Source organism: Enoplosus armatus, chromosome 12, assembly GCF_043641665.1.
Source record: "Enoplosus armatus isolate fEnoArm2 chromosome 12, fEnoArm2.hap1, whole genome shotgun sequence".
Lineage (NCBI taxonomy): Eukaryota > Metazoa > Chordata > Actinopteri > Centrarchiformes > Enoplosidae > Enoplosus > Enoplosus armatus.
In genome coordinates, this window is record NC_092191.1 from 11,024,010 (window position 1) to 11,043,462 (window position 19,453).

Sequence of the window (19,453 nt, forward strand, 5' to 3'; positions counted from 1 at the left end):
TTTTCTGAGGGTGCTTATTCACCAGTGATCCTGTTTTTTTCTTGTTGCACACAGAAGAGAAATTTTTCAACTGAATGATATTAGTGACAGAATCATGGATTTAAGTAGCTATACGTGAAACACTGTTGACTTACTGATCAGATAGGCCTTTACCACATTACTATCAGTCACAGAGACACTCCAAAGATTAGTCAGTTAAGTGCAACTACTCACCTCTGACCTTGAATAAACAAAACACCTATACAACCCCCCTCCCCCCTTTCTCTCACACACGCGCGCGCACACACACGCCACTTTTCAACACTTATAGACAAAACAAATGTTATTGATGATAAATGTTACAAGTAAGTCAATAATTAATATCATGATATGGCTCAGAGATAGTCTGTCAAATGTGTTTAATTTGGTATCTGATTTGGCAGAATATTTATTAACCTTGTGGTGAGGCTGAGCTGTTGGGTTGAAGAGTTAGAATAGGCAGATGAACCATTTGTCTCATCCTATAGGCTATTAATGAATATTCATACAACTAGACGCTGATTGGTCTGCGTCCTCGGTGACGCAGCCCCGTCCTCATTACATATTCAAACAGCCTCTCTCTGCCCCGCTGCAATAAAGGCAGATAGCGGACCATGGGGAGCAGGGGAAAACTTTTTATACTGACATGTTAGCGCAATGACTTTTGAGTAACATCTAACTGGGACGAGGCTCCCGGCGTGAGGAGGACAGGGCTCTTTACGGGAAGAAAAAAAGGAGCACTTGCCATCTGCCGGGGCAGGGGAACGAAAAGCAAGACGGCAAAAGAGTTGAGACCAGTCCAAGAATCAGCGGTGGAAAATCCAGTTTAGCCATTTGAATTGAAAGATGAGCTTGTTGTCTGCCATAGACACGAGTGCCTCCGTGTACCAGCCTGCGCAACTTCTTAACTGGGTCTATCTCTCCTTACAAGACCCCCACCAGACCAGCGCTTTTGACGCGTTTAGACCCGAACCCAACTCTTCCCACCCGGATCTCAATTTCAGCAAGACTCCCGCAGCGGCGGACTTGAGCTCTTCCCTGAACTCCAACTATCTCAACAACTTCTTTCAGCTGCAGCGGAATGAGGTGAAGGATGGCATGCAGCATACATATCAGATTGTCAGATTGTGGTTGAATTTACTACAGTAAGAAACCGAGTCGGTTGGTCTGTTGAAAGTTGCACGTCTGTGCAGCAAATGTTTTAGCATGTACAGCATGGGCTATTCTGGGCAGATATACAGAACCGCCATGATACTTCTAATACGGACAATAACTTCAAATAGTCTTATTAAATCAACATCTTAGGGTAATAGCCTTTTGGATATTGTTGAAAAACAATATATCAGAACATTTAATAGGTAAAATATTATCATGCTTTATATAATTCAAGAAGTATGTAAGCTACTTTAAATGTCACTGCAACATTGTAAACCCAAAGAAATACTGTAGATATATCACTATTCCTACAGTGTGATAGTCAGTAGACTAACAGTCAGTAGTGTCACAAGGTGACTATAAATTCACTTATGAGTACTTCAGTTATACTTTACCAGGAAAATGATATGATTGTTTGGGGGAAGTAAGATCTTACTAGCTAGTTAAATATCTCAATATCATACTTACAGACAATTAAATTCCGACAATAAGTCTGTTTTCAGCATACTGATGAGTTATGGTTCAAATTAAAGGTGAAACTGTTGAGCAAAAATATGTTTTAATCAGACGTGTCTGGGATCAGAGAATTAAAGAGGGACAGATGGAAATAGATTCCCCTGCACGCCTCTGCCTGGAGAGATCAGGCCACTGCAGCCTCCTGCTGAGGTCTGCTGTCTCTGACTTCTTCAAATAGACCAGGTTGTGCAAACAAAATCAATCCTTGTTTACATATTGTCTATTTTTGTAGCTCAGTGTAATTTTAGGGTCAAACATGCTGATAATGTATGCAGGGTGCAAACCTGATACTGCAAAAAGGACCCCACCACCACATCCCTCAACCTCACCCACACATACAGCATACACAGAAAAATAATCACATACTGTGGGCAAACTGATAGTGTAAAGAAGCTTCCCAGTGTGTTGATTACACTGCAGTTGAGTTTCTTAGATCTATGTTACTATGACGATATGTGTTGGAAACTCTAGGAAACACTAGTAGTGGATGGCTGGTGTATTCACCATCCAGAGCCAGTGTCCATTATTATGGTGGTAACCATAGAGGCCTTTTGAAGTCATTTAACATGAAACAGTCCTCTGAAAATTGGGTGTACACATTATACATGACACGCAGTTGTATAATGCCATTCAATCCACATGAGTATAAAGTGTTTCAAACTGAGGGAACGCATACAGTCTGGAAACGGTTTAAGGGGAGGGGGGCATTTTGCAACTAACTATACCGGCCAAGTAAAATAAACCACGGCGGAGATTTAATGATGAGATGAGTAATGCAAAATGTGGTTGTTTTTGCAGTGAAGGATCACACAACAGTCTACTTAAAGTGAAACAGTGATAAATTTGTGCATTTGTTGTTGATTGGAAACTCATATTGTGGCACAAGTAAAGTATGCTCACCACAGTCTCATCTGCTGACAGCTTTGTGTAAATGTTTGTCACTTTTTCTCCCTCATTATCTAGTTCTAGGCTAAGAAGACACATACTTGAATATGACTTTTGAGCATTTATAACCAGTCTGGATTAACCTAACCCTGCAGTAATTTCCTGTGGAATTCATTTTACCTCAAATCAGTCACCTTTAAGGTTTCCAGCAGACACCACAGCACTGGTTTAAACATATCGGTGTGTGATTGCCCTCTGCGGTGTGACACCTTATCCCTGGACCTGTGAAAACACTCACAGATCTGCTACACTTGTCCACCTCACACACAGTGACGATGATACCAGTTTAGTCCTCATTGTGTTGGCCAACACATACATACACATCCATCGCCACACACATAAACACACACCCTCCTGCTCACTCACTCACTCACTCATTCACTCACTCACACAGACACACAAAACAAACAAACAGTCTCACCCCACGATTAGCAGATGTGTGTGAAATCAGTTTCCTTTGGGCTGACAGTAGGAGGTTTCAGGCCCAACTGAAGTAATGTGAGAAACACCAGTTGAGCAAAGTTTCCTGTTTTATATTTGCTAAAATAATTTCACAATCTGCACTAAGACTTAAGTTTAGCGAACACACAAACATACACATTTCCTCAAGGAGTGTTAATACATAACACAGTAACACACAGAGCTAAAACGCACGGCAGATGGAAAACTCGAGAAACTACAGAGCCGTAATGCTTGATTTACGACGACTACATGTAATAAATGAACATGAGTCTTAAAGCTGGAGCTGGTTAGCAAGACAATCTCACAGCCTGCAGATAAAGATTTTGGCTTTCAGCCCTGGCCAGGTTGCCAAGTCTAAAGTTTCTGTGCTGTGCAGCGTTCAACATCAACAGTAACATCATTTCCCAGGCACAAATCTGTGCCCCAAACAGAGGCATGACCGTCAGGGATGAGTTTATCTGCGGATTTCATCATGCCTATGCACTCACTGACATTTTTACTTGAGAGTGGCTCAAACACTTGTTATTTGTGCAGTTAAACTATTAAATGTCAAGGCTGATGGCTGGTTAGAGTGTTTGTTTAGCAACTTGTCCACAATGGTTAATTACCTGACCATCTGAGCATAAACATGTCTTTGCTAAAATCAGCATAATTTCACCCAGAGGTCAATTCCTGTCTCTCGTCTCTGGATCGTATTCGAAGAGAGGACATGAATGAGAACGGAAATAAGGCACTGCAGGCAATGCTTTCCCTGTTATTAATATTCAGACGGCATCTTCAATGAATTCACTGGGCCCTGTGGCATGCAACACTGCGTTCTGTGGCTCCGAGCAGACTACAAACACTGACCATGGTTAGTTTACCGCCAACAGTGCATGGTGACATTGCTGATGTTCCACAGGCTGGCAAGGGAACATGCCTCCCATCTTGTTTACAATGAGTCATCCTCTGTAAAGTCCTGTCTTTCTCTGTGGACATGCTCAGTACTTTTCCAGCTCATGAGCACAGCTGGGCCTCTCGCCAGATGTTCTGAATTTAATGAGAGAAATGATCTTGAAGGGTTTTTTTCTTCATTTTTTTGTGCAACAGAAAATAGGGCAGAAAGCACTCAAAGGAAATTGGTGATTAATCTTAAGCATTTTTAACACTCTAAACCAGAAATTCAATATGAAACTCTGAGAGTTGAGTGTGAGGGTGACCCTAGATTGTTGTTTATCATATCTACAATATATCATACATGACAAATTTTAGACAAAGCATCTGAAGAAGTATATGTTAAAATTTAACCTTGTGTGATATTATTCTTATCTTGCAGGCCTTAAACAACAATGTATATAAGAATGTGTCACCCTACGGCTCCCTGAACAACATCGTGGATGGACTCAACTCCCTGACGGACCATTTCTCAGACCTTTCCCTTTCTTCAGAGCCAAGAAAACCCAACAAAAGACCCCCACCCAACTACTTGTGCCATCTTTGCTTCAACAAGGGCCATTACATCAAAGACTGCCCTCAGGTGAGACTCGTAACACACATACATTACATATTCTAGTCTTCACATAACACAAATAGCTTATATTGGTGGGTGTGATTGATTACTATTCTTACGTTTTGCATTGCAATAACTGTCTTTAGACGTCTCCAATGTCTTTTCTTTTGGTTCATACCAGCCAATGATGGCACTAAAAGCTGTGCTGTCTCTCTCTGTCTTTCTTTCCCTCCCTCTCTCTCTCTCTTTGGCTCTGGTCTGACCTACTTGTTAAACAGGCTGGCTTCTGTCTTCTGTAGTCATGTGTGTGAGTGTGTGTGTGTATATGTGTGCTTGTGTGTATCTTAACTGCCACATCATTACACTACAAGAACCCATCCGTTGTTGGGCTAGTTGAAGGTGAAACATGTTAGCCCTGTTAGCATGTTTTCAAGAATAAAAAAAACAGGATCAGATAACAGCCATCTTTTCTGCTAAAAATAATACATTAATCCACAAAGTCACAGTTGCGTTCCTCTGCCTTCCAGTTTCCCACTGATTCAGTCTGTTATGATGCAGGGTTTTTTTTGCAGGGCACCATGGTAAATCCACCTTGAGGTCTAGCATGGAGCATGGAGTAATGTGTGACTAATGGGGTCTCAGCTACTCTCATCTCCTGAAATTTAAACAAATCTTGTTGAGCACCAGGAGTGTTTTAGGTTTTAAACCATCCCTGCCAATTTACTTTAAATGAGGTCTGGGCAGAAATGTCTTTTTTAAAAATAAGGCCCTGGTTGGTAGTCTGACTACAGGTCGATGCAGGTGTGCAATCACTAAACGTCTACCAATGAGAGGAAACCCTGTACGTATGATTTACATTGTGTTCATGCACAGTAACTATAGCAAAAGTGTGGTGATATTTTGTGGAGTTTGCAGGAGTTGTTGAGGATGAAATTGCTGTGGTGGATCTGTCATTGTGGTGTTATATAGCGCCTTGTAAAGGCAAACTCCATGGCTGGGACTGCGGCCTGGAAGTGATCTGATTTCATAAGAGGAAAACAATGTCACTTTCCCTCAGAATCGTGGAATTTTTACAAAGAGTTTTTTTTTGTTGGACTCGTGGTGCCTAATAATCTCCCTCCTCTCTCTGTCTCTATTTTGCCTCTCCCCTTGTTTCTTCTCTCCCTTTCTCTGGGTGAGGTGCAATAGCCTAACCTCAGCTCTGACTTTCTTTTGCATGGAATGGTAACGAGGAGCAGATGTGAGATTAAAATGCTTTGACTCGCTTTATGACATATGATGACTGGTCTCGGGAGGTCTGTAAAAGACCTGTATACTGATGAAATATCTCCTGGACAGCTCCAAACTGCAACGCGTGGGAATTAGATCATCTGTTGACAACTCCAACGGGAATTATGGCTAGTATATCATGCAACATGTAACTTTTGCCTTCATTTTTATTGTAAGTAATGCTGTAGTTGTGATGTGAGCATTGATCAAATGACACTGATACTCAACATTGGAGCAGGTGTGCATTAAGTAATACATAATCTAGTATGTTTATTACCTTTCCCATGTGATCATACTTCTAAAACTACATGCTGTGTACATTTAAACTGATTATCTTTTGCACCATTTCGGAATGGGGTGGTTTAAAATGTTGCTTTATTAAACAAAACCCCTTTGGCAATAAAATCAGTCTTCAGGCTATAGATGTGAGCATTCAGGGGTGGACCTCAAAATCACATCTTCTGGTTTATATTTCAGCTGTTCGTTAAACTGCCAACAGTAACTCCAAAAGCAGCACAGTCTCCAAGCGGCCTCTGCACCTACACAGTTCAACACCATCTCAGTTATTTAGGACTCTCCTGGGCTTTCTTTTCTCCATGAAGTTACCTTCCATTTGTGCTACATCACTTACACAAATTGCCCAGTCACCTGTCATTGCGTGCCTTGCCAAGGATAGTTGAGCCTTACTTAACCAGCTGAAGACCCAAATAACAGATGTGACACACATTTTACAACAGCAACATGAGTTTTTAATGGCAGTGTTCAACTTCGCTATTAGCCAAGACTTCTGTCTTTTTCCAAACAATATTTTCTCATCCTACATTATCATTACTCTGTTTCGCAAGTTGCTGTGATCAGTTGTGTGCCCGTGGAGTTTCTGGTATATGCCGGCACTGGAATGCATTTGAGGTTGAATGTGTCCCTACTAATAGTCCAGAGGTGCTTTGCCAATGAAAACAGAGGCTCTTGCTTCACAAAGTGCTGATAAGTGTGTCATCCTTGTCACATTCTGATGACATGTACAGTCTTCCTCTTCTACTTCACCTCAACATGTTGTGTGTTGTTTTGCGCTGTGACTTTTATTATTGAGTTTAGGTAATAACAAATATCACATTTATTTACATTTAAGTTTATTTTAATATAAAGCATAAGGCTGGAGATATTCTGTATTTGCTTTTTGTCAACAAATCCCATGAAAAGACCAAAAATAACAATGAATTGATACTAACAAGTATTGTCTGTGTATCCAAAGCCTGATATATCTTATTCCTCTGCTGCTGTAGACCTCCAAGCCAAAACACATTAATGAGCCCCACTATTTCAATGGATAACATGTTCCTTCAATCTGATGGACATGGGTACTGTAGGTTTTTGTTGAGTTAACCCCAAACACCCTTGTTGCTGTAAATACTAATTAGAGCACCAAATGTGTGTTAATCCACAGCTGCAAATAGTCCCCAACAAATGCACCATTTACACCTGTTTGAGTAACATTTGCCAAAACAATAAATTGCCCAGTTTTAGGAAATCAGTTATGCTTTTTAAAAATGAAACTATGTATTTGTGACCTGTTGTCAAGATTTACTTCAGTAGGAACTGATGGACTTGCCTACACTGTCTGTGGCACTTGTAGGAAAGTCAAAAGAAACTATAGAATAACACTCACCTAAGACTACTTTACACTTGCTTTACCTTTTTTCCTGTTCTTGTTCAGCCTCCATCCGTCATGCACCAGTACTTTGCACTAAGCTGTTGTCATTAGAGGGTTAAGATTTGGCCTGAAAATAACTATCCTTCTTAAAAGAGGTTCAAATGTGTTAATTCTTTTACCATGACTGAGCCAGGTTATTTTCTATACAATTGTATTGATATATCCTCAAATTGAATTGAGATTTTAATATCAATAGATTGTATCATATGAAAATCACATTACCTCTGCCAAGGATGACTTGAAGATTTAGACAGCGCTGGATCCATCACCTCAGTCACTGTAGTTGTTGGTTTCCCTATCCTTTCCATTGCTTGGTTCTGAGAGAGTTAGGTAATTAAATAGTTGAGGTCACTAAAGTGTTTATGCATTACTTCAAATTTAAGACTTTTTTGTTATAACATATTAATATTGGAAACGCACAGAGGAGGCTTGTGGCTGTGCTGAGAGAATTATTTTATTTTTTTAGGGAACTCTTGTTGGTGAGTGAAAGCCACAGGCTTGGCAGCAGCTGCCCAGTGCTCCCTGTCATGGGGACAGAGGTGTTATGTAAACTGGCTTTTATTCGGAAAATGAGGTCGCTCCCCCAGTTATGAGCAGAATGCCCCTCACTGCCACGCTTTGGCCCCCGTCCAAGATGTCTTCCACTTGCACTCATGATTTGGTTCTGTTCAGTGGACTAATCCTCTCAACAGTTGGCCCCACCTCCAATTTGAGTGATCAAAATGATGCATTGAATGACATCTTCTTGCTATTTCTCCCTGTAGAAAGATTAACTCATGGAAAATGTCTTTGCTGGAATGCAGGTTTGTGGGTATGTGGGGGTGGCTGCTGCTGCTGTGTGTGTTTTATGTGTGTCTCTGAGCTACAGTGGACTCCTGAGTTACTATACCCCACTCCTGGTCGCAGTGCATTCCCCTGATTCAGTCCGAGAATGATAGTTTCCTGGGCATGTTTTTTTTATTCTTCTGAGAAACTGGTAGAATACTTATTTTTATAAAAGCTTAAAAGCCAAAAATAACTGACATAACATTCATCACTACTTTCACCCTTTAGCCTATTTCTGTTGAAGCCCAAAAATGCGGTTTCAAATCTAAGAAGTATTTCTATATAATATCAAATTTAAATTTCTAAATTTGCAGCAATCAAAGTTTATGTTAAACACAAAGTAAAGAAGTAGACAAAACAAAAAAATGCAGAAATCTCTTATGTAAAATAACCAAAGCTGTTCAAGCATTGACAGAAATACAGTTATTAGCTCTCTTGCCATGAGTGAAATGAGAAGATTTATTTATTCATTTTTATTTTAGATATAATGTGTCAATTAGTGAGCTTTATAGGATTGTTTCCAGTCGTGTTGCTAAGCTAAACTAACCAGCTGCTGCCTTTAGCCTCACATTTAGCAGACAGGTGTGAGAGTGATATTAATCATCTTGTCTAACTCTCGGCAAGAAAGCTACTGAAATATTTCCCAAAATGTTGGACTTTTGCTTTAAGTGCCACTGTAGCAATGAAAAACGTCTTATATGAGGCTGCTGCGTCTGCATATTCTTCATTGCTTGGATTGCATAGATACAGATGAAAAATGTGGTGGTGGCTGGCTGTGAGACAAATTAAATTACATACATATACATTAAGCCAATGACTACACTTAAACATGGAATATTTTTATCCATCTGTAAAAAAAAAAGAGCAGGGAGGGCAGATTGGAAAGAAGCAACACATGGAGCTAATTGATCCACATACAGATCCTTCTGTATTGCACCAGGATGATGTGCCTTTTGTTCAAATAGTGGTGGCTATATAAATAATGATGTCTGTTGAATGTCTGTATATAGCGAACATTTCTTATTTTTTTCTTTTGAATTCTCCTGTGCTTAGTGATATCTGACTTGGCACAATGTTTACAGTGAGTTGACGTGGACCAAAATGTGTCCCATGTGAGACTGTGGTGTAATTAAATCATTCAAGTTACTACACTCTGCTGAATGAATAAGATGAACTTTAAAAGGATGTCCTGTTTCACTTTAATAGTGCAAGTGCTGACATTTCCACTCATCAGTCCCTGTCAGTCAGTCAAGCCTGTGATTTGGTCACGCCTGTATCTCCTCGAGCATGTATCTGACCATATGCCAATTACTGTGATGGACCTCACACCTTACGCAATGGTAATTTCAGCAGCAGTCTGTCCTTTGTGACAAATGGTCACCATAATCTCCCATAACAGTGTCAACATGGAGCCCTAAGGCGAGCTGTGAAGTGAGGGCCTCCCTCTTCACACCAGAGGCAAATCACGCTTTGAGTAATGTGTGACTTGCCAAAATGTGTGCTTTTCCTTTGCTCGGTGGTGATAAACTTAATGACATGTCATTACTGCGGCCCACTTTGTCTACCGTAACAAACATCAGTGGTTGTTGTTTCGTGTTTTCGTAAAACGTATTTGGTTTTAAATCTTTCAGTGTTTGCCTTTGACAGAGCAGTGATCCTCTTCTGAATTGGGATAATTGTGGAACCAGTTTGTTTTAATGTTTCAGTCTGTTGTTGTGCTAGGGGATGGGGGTAGAGAAGGGGGGGATAATGTGCCAAATACACATTGTAGGTTTATAATTTACCAGTGTTACATGTATGCACAGCGCTGTCTGTGTGCTTCACTCTTGGAAAACAAGTAGTTTAGCCCTGTGTGGGCACACCCAATTTCCTGCTGTGTGTAACGCTAATATTAAAGTCTTAATTAAATCAGGTTGAAGCCTGTAGACGAGTTCCGCGTTTTCATCATGCACCTTTTCTCTGTCAGATTTACTGAGGAAGGTTTTAGGGGTTGTAGAATAGAACAGAAGGCAATTTTCTTGTCAAGATCTTAAGACTGGTGCTCTTTAGGGCACAAATAGACTTAACTTTTGAGAAAATGCTCTGCTTGTAATTGAAGATAAACACATTCATTAAAAATAAAATGCTTGAAGGATACAAGCAGTACCATTATCTATTTTTTCCTTAATGTATTTTACCAGTTAAGAAGTATGCTGGGTGTGGGTATGTCTTTTGTTCATGTAAAAGTCCCAGCTGAATATTTGCAAAAGCAGGGTAGACTACCACCACATTCACATCTGGAGGGTAAGAGTGCTCCCATGGTGTTAAACTGTTGGCGTTCCAGCTGTAACAGTTAATCAGAGACAGTTAAAGTGCCTTGCTTGTGGGTAACTCTGTTGCAGTAAAATGAGGAAAAAGCTGTCTGATTCACTTCACCCAGGTCATTTGTTTCCCAGCTGGTCCTGGGATTTAAACACTTCTTCCTCACCCTTTGCAGCGAATTTGGTTCATAACCTGTAGCTTCCTGTAAAATCCACATTTTCCATTCAACAAAAAAAATCCTGCTTAATCTAAAGACCAGTTTGATATTCCCATGTGCAGCTTCTATCCCATATTCATAGCAGCTCCGCCTCAAGCCTCTGGCCAAACATTTGTATTGGAAACATGCTGTTAAACTGTCTAAAATAGCTTTCTAACCCTCTTTGATAGTTAGTTCATTGCTGATTATTCAATAGTTCAACAGATTATGTGGGCTTTACGTAGCTGTCCCCTGGAGGCTAATGTTCCTGGGAGGAGAAGGAGCATAGATCCTACATCTGTCCTTTAGCTTTTCTAATCCCTATTTAACCAACCTCCTGCCTTCACTGAAAGATATCTGTAGGGAAATCATGTATTTACATTTTCCTCGGCCTCCACCAGCTGTTTTCTGTCTTCCTGTCTTTGCTTCATTCTCTCTCTCTCTTTATGCATCCAGCAGTTTGTTAACCCTGTCGATAAACAATCTTTCAACACCACAGTCACACTTCAACATTTGTCATGAGAGAATGCTTCACATTTTACCCCCATGATCTCTGTACCCTGGGGCCAATTCTGACATGGCTGCAGTTATTTGCTGTGGCAGGCAGGCCATTTGGATGTGTCACTGCCATGGCATGGAGCGCTATTGAGGTTGTCTGTGTCAGACACAGAGAAGGTATGGCTCAAAAGCCTGAGAAGGGCATGAGAGCTGAGAGACAGCAAGCCAGCAAAAGGGGAGTGAGGGCACTTCCCCTGAAAGGAAATCAAAGTTAAAAGAATGATAAAAGTGCGGTTTCCTGCCAGCTGGTTTATGTTCTGTACAGAAATCCCATTCTTCCTCTCAGATTTTGCTGAGACAACAATTGCACTACTTCCTGTTTTGGTAACTGTGACACCTCTAACACCATCTCTGGGAGGCAGTGCACTGTTACATTTACCAGTCAGGTAGACTTACAGCTGCTCTCGGGTTAAATGTTGAAATATGGTGAAATGACAATGGAATCATCAGGATAAAGACACAAAATACCATCTACTGACTTAGTGTCAGTTTATCCCAAGTCAAAAGATACGATTTAGCTTCTTTTAGGTGAAACTAAGCTGACACTAAGTCCATCAGTTGTCTCATCTCATATGATTTTGCACCTTCTATCATCTGATTAGTCCTCCCTTTCACACTCAGACTATGGGTGCATTGTCTAAGTCTTGCCAGATGATTCTATTAGCTTAATTTGGAAAGTGTCTTATATAATAATATGAATCTTTTTCCTGTCACGTCGCTGAGCCAGCACTGTAAAACGAAGGCTGGCGTTAATAAAAGAAAATAAACAATACTGTGTTTGGGGCAGTTGCCCGTCACATTGCTTTATGTAAGCACGTCTTTGCAGCATGAGGGAAACCAGGTCACCACTCATTTTAGAATCTAGTCTCTTTTATTTTCTTCATGTCTTATGGGTTAGGGTTAGCCTTGGCACACACCCCTTCAAAGATGTAACATTTTACCTTTCTGCTGAATACCATTCCACGTCTACAGCCAGAACATCTACAGTATGTCAGGATAATAGAAATTTGATCATAGTAAGAATGATAGCAACAACACCAGCCATTACATGTACAGTAACAACACTTTGGCTTGTGCTCTTAACACAACTACAGTGTTATGGGGGTCAGCAGCTGTACACTGAGTCCTCAGGAACTAGAACAGGATGGTTCGCCTTTAACTGAGGGTGGAGGCAGAGATCAGAGGGTCAAAGGTCAGATTTTCATTACAGCATGATGTCCTGTTAGCACACCAGGGCCAGAGAGCTTGGTTAGCTCAAACAAAATGCTAATATTGTAACCTCTTCTCGTGTAAATACACATATCTTCACAGCAGGAAGGAAATTGTGACGGGCATTTTCTTCTGTTTTCTGATCTTTTACAGACGATATTTATAGACCAAACGATAACATGAGAAAATAATCGGCAGATCAATGATGCAAATGATAATAATGGTTATTTTCAGCCCTAGGTGCAGCAGTTTGGGTTCAGATGATCTGGTCCCTTTGGCTCTTGTTTTTTTCTCATGGTGTTGTATAAAACTTACATATCTGATAAGGACTGACAGCCAAACTTCTTTTACAGCTGACAAACGCAGATAATTGGAATTTAATCCGATCAAGCTACTTTACAGACTTCCCAGACACTTCATGAGGTGTTTACATTATTTTGTACACCCTGACCGTTACCGTAACCTCGTCTCTCTCTGCTTTAACTAATTAGTAAGCTGTGAAAAATAGAGGTCGAAACTTCAGAGTTCCACACACTAAACCACCAGACTCATAAATCCACATCAGACCGGCAACTAACTTTCGTGCTTATCTCCACTGGTTGATCGGTATGTAGTTGAACTAATTGCCCCTCGTAGCAGCACCAATTCTTGTCACATGTGAACAACAGAGATTCCTCCATGATATGGGACAGACTGACAGAGAGGACGGACAACCAGACGGACAGGCAAAGACACTGTGAAGCTGCGAGTGCTGGCACACAGGACTGGATTTGGTGTCAAGAGATCAGGGACCGACACTGCTGGCTTTGTGTTGCGCTTGAATGGGCACCTTAGGGAGAGACTGCGGTTCTGAATGGGCACCATTGGGGAAAACCCAAGTGGTGGGAATGGAGGCTGGTAATTAAGGCAGTCATTGTATGTCTGTAGGATCTGTTAGACAGAGAGGTCAGGAAGGCAGGCCTGTATTGTTCGCCCAGCAGGGCCCTCACTGCATCACAGTGGTGCGTCAGACTCAAGTGTGTTTGGATAGAGCCTTGGATCTTACAGATAAAAAAAAAATTACAACAACAAACCACACAGGCGGTCCCATACATTCTGCTTGTCTATGTCAACATATAGACTATAGGGGTCTTTCTGTGGTTTTTATTATGCAACAGTGTTCTTTTCTCTCTCTTTATGTTTAAGTACGTTGAAGTCCTTCTCAGGCAGCCTAGGAGCTCCAGCTCTCTCAGGAATCAGGACTGTGTTAACCATAGACTGAAATACAGTTGTGGCGACACAGGGGTGTGTGTACTCAGTAAAAGCAAGCCCAAATCAGCAGTATATTGTTGTGGTGGTGATGTGCTCTGAGTTAAAATCAAAGGAGATAAAAATAACAGTGTAAAGTAATGTGCAGAGAGAGCCCACAGAGGGCTTATTCATTACCTCTGTTAGATAATATAAAATACTATTCACAAGATATATGTAGATTATGTAATAAAAGAAGCAGAAATAACAGAGGTTCAATCCTTTTTAATCCTTTACTGCCCACTGTTCCACTTGCAGGATCCTAGCAATAAGGTACTGGTACTATGAAAAGTAACATGAATATGAACATGCAATATGTATCTACTCATTAGACTTTTGTCTAAAGAGGAAAATAGTTAATAAATAAAGATAAGGATAATAAAAAACATATGAACTCAGGCTTGTTTAATGAAACGTACCAGCATAAGAAATAAAGTGGTAAAGTGAGGCCACTGTGGGTCGGTTATCCCAGTTCATAAGGGTATGTTTGTCCAGAAAATAACATACTTTCTTAATTATACTATTAGATTTACTTGCTTTTTTACTGTCACAGTGTGTTCCCTCTAACTCAAGTCTAATTGCAGGTCTCATGCAGTGCTTCTGTAACTTTCAAGTGAAAATAGATTTTGGTGACTGCCCCTTTACTTACTGTAAAGAAAATAACCTGCATTTCATTTAGAAACTTTTTCTGTCCCTCCTCTCTTTCAGCCCTGTAGTATGTCGGGAAGTTTCTGGCAGGGATGAGGGCTGGGGGGGGGAGGTGCACTATGGGAATGTTTTTACAGGGTGACCCCTGATCTTCCTTCCAGTCGCAGCAAAGGCTCTGAAGGCCCTGCGCCTGTCTCTGCTCTAACACTCACTCACTCAGGCTACCAAAAGAGAGAGACAGAGACTGAGAGTGAGGAGAGACTGCTCTGTAAACAGATAAGGCTTATCAGGGATGCTGGAGACATGCTATATCAGACAGCTTCTCTCTTCAACCATCCTCACTGTGAAAAACAGATGTTGCCACTACCTGTCAACATATTTTATTTTTGAGGAGTTATGCTGAGAAAGAGCCTTTATAGCGAGAGCATTGAGAAACCTTATAGGGCCATAGGTCCAATATAGCATTGACACCAAGTGACACTGAGATTAGCAACACACGTGTACAGTATATTTGGCAGAGGGACTCACAGGAATATACAGACACACTCACAAACACACACACACACACACAACTACAGGCATTACATGCAAACATAGACAGCAGTAGTATGATCGTCCTGTGGCAGATGACGAAATGTTTTGTGCACCTCTGTATGCTCCAGTCTGCCACCCAACCTGCTCTTGTCATTCACTGGCCCGGTAACCCAACGCTGCTGTGCAGCTGCACAGCTCGGTGGGCTTAGTGGGACCGTAGCTAAGTCCAAGGCTAGGAGAGGGCAGGGGGGACATTCACACCCACGGCCCCACTTAGCATTAGCCCTTAACGCCCTGTAAATATGGTAAGTGTAGGAGTAGGGTAAACGTATCCTATGTCTGTGAAAAGAGTCCATGTCAATCTGGTGCGTTGATGGAACTGAGCTTCTGGGTTCAACCAGGACAGATTCCAAGGCCCAGTTGGCCCGTAGTTGTGTTTTCTATGAATGAAGCAGGAGAAGAGAGAAAGGATTCTGTCGAAAACATCAGCTTTAAAACAAAAGAGTGTTGGTATGAAGCTAAACACCCACATGCTTGACTCTCAGGGGTATCCATCAGTCATCCAAGAACATGACACTGAGATCTGTGGCCGATTAGGGAAGCTGGGTTGTGGAAATCTAGGAATCTGGGAATAGGGTTTTGGCAAAGAGCGCGCTGGCATGGTGATATGCCTCTGCAGCTGTCTTGGACACGAATGACGTGGGTCTGTTTCTGAGGAGGAAAACTTTGACGTACACACACATGCACACACATACATGTATGCACATGTGCATGTATGTCTGTATTGCCTACATGCATTGTATGGCAGGCCTGTTGAAAAGAACTGGGGCACAGGTCTGTTGGGGCCACAATCAATATATTTTTGGGGGAATGTCCTTGAAGATAAATATCCTCTCATTATTTGGTTGGACTAAATCAGATATGAGCGTATTAATTGTCATAACATTGAAATCAGCTGCTTACAACTATTCATAATATAAGACCTCCACCTCCAGTTTATCAAAACAACCAGAGATTGCAGGTCACCAAATTTCATTTGTAAGCAACAACATCATTAAAGATGACTTAGCTGAGATTTGTTTTAATCTAAATCAACAGATCAGCATATTGTAATGTTAACTTTTTCTTTTCACAATACAGTAATTGAATGCTGCATTGTTTCCTACAGCTAGAAAATGTTTTATGATCCTTCTGCTAAGTTAAGCCACTGTCAAAAGTCAGAAACACATGGGTGTTATTAGGTTAGTAAAAAAAAAAGAAAAAGCTAATCTTATTCAACTGATAAAAAATGCTCCTCTGGGGGTATTTTTGTGGTCTTTGGGGTAAGTTGACAATCTTGTGTTTTACTTCTGCCATATGTGTTTTTATTACTGCAGAAGTGCAGCAATCCTGCCTTTATTTCTTTGCTCTTTATTTTATTTGAAAGGAACAAATACAGATACAATTGAAACCATAACTATTTTATGATCCAGCATACTATTCTTGTAAATACGCTTCAACAATTTCTCAGTGGGCATTGATGCCATTTAAAAGCACAAAATACTTTATACTTTCTGGCACAATGTCTCCACTTATCTACATGACTGACAGCTGTGGGATGTTTTATCTTTGCTACAGCTGTCTTGATTTACCTTTTCCCTGTGTGATATCTCAGCATGTCAAAGAACAGACTAAACATAAGTGATATGCCCGGTACAGTTACGGGCCTAGAATCTGAGAAAACGTTAAACCTAGACACTCGTTCTGTTTTAAGATCATTACAGAAAGCTTTTTTTTGTGTGTACTGTGGCACAGTATCAATCTCTCCTGGGAGAAGACACACACATACAGTACATAGACACACACACACACACACACATATACGCAGTGCACTCACTCTGCCAAGTAGAGGCCATTTCCTAGAATGAACTATTTTGGCGTCTCCATGGAGCTGGAAATGGACTTGTGGTTATTCTTTAAAACAGTTGGAGTGGTTGTCCTCTTGAAATCTTCCCCTCTGTATCACTGTGAGATAACAAAGCCATTTATAAAGACTTGTGATCTCTTGTGAACCCAGAGACCCACTCTGGAGAAAACTTGTAACCGTGTCTCCTCATTTAAAAATGTTTAGCTTCAGGCCGTGATATTTGTTGCACTGTGAGTTTGTGGTCCTTTTAGGAAATGTTGTCTGTTAAGATCGAAGCTTTCAAATAGCTATAGATTTGATTACATACTAAGATTGTTATGGTTCCTTTCCATATTTTTCCTCCCTTCACACGTTCCACCTGAGAGAGAATAAATGCAGCAAAAGACTTTACGACAGCACAAATGCCTCATGGGCATATTTAGACCTGGAAACAACTGGGATGTGCTATTGTGAGTAAACTGCTTTTTATAGTGTAATGAAATGTCAAGCACATATGAATAGCTAAAATAAAGAGCTTCTAGAATATGAAACCTTTTTTAAGAATAGCACCCTGACCCACATGGGTGAAGTGCAGGTTCAGATGAGTGCTAGTTGAGTGACTGACTAATAATGGGAAACTGAGAGGATAAGTCATGCAGCTCACATACAATTTGCTGACTAATAGTAGAATAGAATAATGAATCTGTTGGTGAGTCTATTTTATTAATACATAAGGACATTTCCATGTTATAGATTGACAGCTTACATGTCAAAGTGTCTTTGATGTGTTACATTTAGATGTGCATCTAAATATTTTGCACCCATTCAGAGGAAAGTGTTACAAATAGCTTCTTGAACGTAGCACTGTTACGCCAGCTCTCTGCTTGTCACCACGCTTAGAATGAACGAGGTGACGGAATAACCCGGGCATTTAAATAGCTTTAATGTCTATTCATCACTTTTGTTTTCTTTATGTAGCTCAGTAATATAGGAATCAATGGACATGGATAACAGATTATATGATAAATACATTACATTTTGCAGTAGAAAATAAGCAGCAGTGTTAGGTTGAGATTTTATTAATAGTACTAATAATGTGCATTATCTAGTATTATTCATTATTCATGAGAATTTGCTGCTTTTAATGGGTTGAGCCAGACCTTTCTGTGTGGAGATAGGTGTGGATATGCGAGACTAATTGCAACCCTGATTCACTGCGTCAACTTTGAGCTGCACCTCAAAAAAATCGGAAGACCAAAATGATGAGCGTGCAGTGGTTTCCTGCAGTCCGAACCCACTGTGTCTACTGTGAATAACATTGAGGTTGATAAGTAATTGCAGCTAAGACAGTATGGCTTAAATGATCATTTCTTCATGTTGTATGACTTAGATGGGTTTTATCATCTGCACCATTTGTTTGATGTGTGAAGTCTGAGAGAACAATGACGTGACATTGGTGTTGTACTGTGTGTGTCTGAAAAAGTTTGCATTAAAGTTATGTCTGTAGGGATAAATGCATGCATGCTTTTGCGTGCCTGGTGGTTTGCACAAACCCAAGTGTGTGTGATTGTGTAATGCTGCACTTTCTATTTAGAGACAACTTTACAAGATAAAAATGCTTATCTCAGCAGTTTATGAGCGGGGCTGTGGAGCAACGGAAGGAATACGAGACAGTCACCAGCCACAGTGATCTCCACCATCATACACAATAAGTCACTTTTGTTTGAAATATTTAACTATTAAATATTATATAGAAGTATGTAGCCCAATAGGCACACATGCACTTTTTGTTGAGTAAACTGAGAATATTATAAGCCTGATTATCGATTCAGGAAAATAAATATACTAAATTTGCATGTGCAAAGTGAAAACCACATCTATGGTGAAAACATTCATGTTCATACAGACTGATAACTGGCATCTCTTCTGCTGTAACAGGTTGGAGACACAACTGCTCAACCCTGCTGTCCTCTGTGGTGTGTGTTTACAAGCATCATAGGGTTTGCTTAAGTGTGAGGTTCTGTGTTTAAAAGCTCCATGAACCACATCATGGAGGTTTCAGCTATACTGAAAAAGACCAAACCACATGATTAATAGATATATGGTTACAGAAACACTTTCATGAAAAGTTCAGGAAAGATTTCCTTGCTGTGTCTCAGAGAAGGATCAGGCATGATTGATGCTTTGATCCTTTTTTGATGTTTCACAGAGGAGAGCCAGTTCTCAGGTTGAAACCACATCCAGGTTCCTGCCTCTCCCCCTTGTAGCATTTATCAGACCGCTAAGGCTAGCACGCTAACTGAAACCACATTAAAGCAATTAGAAGTCTTATCAGAAATGCTATGGTTAATGAGCAAACCAAACAAAAACTCTAAAAGACTCAAAGCTAACATTGTGGACTGAACCCCATCCGTTGTATCTGTAAATGTATCTCGTTCTGAACTG

At 40.6% G+C, this 19,453-nt stretch overlaps 1 protein-coding gene across 1 annotated transcript in view; it reads left to right on the top strand.

Moving 5' to 3' along the window:
* Positions 1–864: 864 nt before the first annotated feature.
* Positions 865–19,453, top strand: part of zcchc24 (zinc finger, CCHC domain containing 24) — a 28,316-nt gene continuing 9,727 nt past the window's right edge. The window contains exons 1-2 of the mRNA XM_070916581.1: positions 865–1,104; positions 4,412–4,612. Coding sequence (XP_070772682.1) covers positions 865–1,104; positions 4,412–4,612 — 441 coding nt within the window. The remainder of the gene's footprint in view (positions 1,105–4,411; positions 4,613–19,453) is intronic.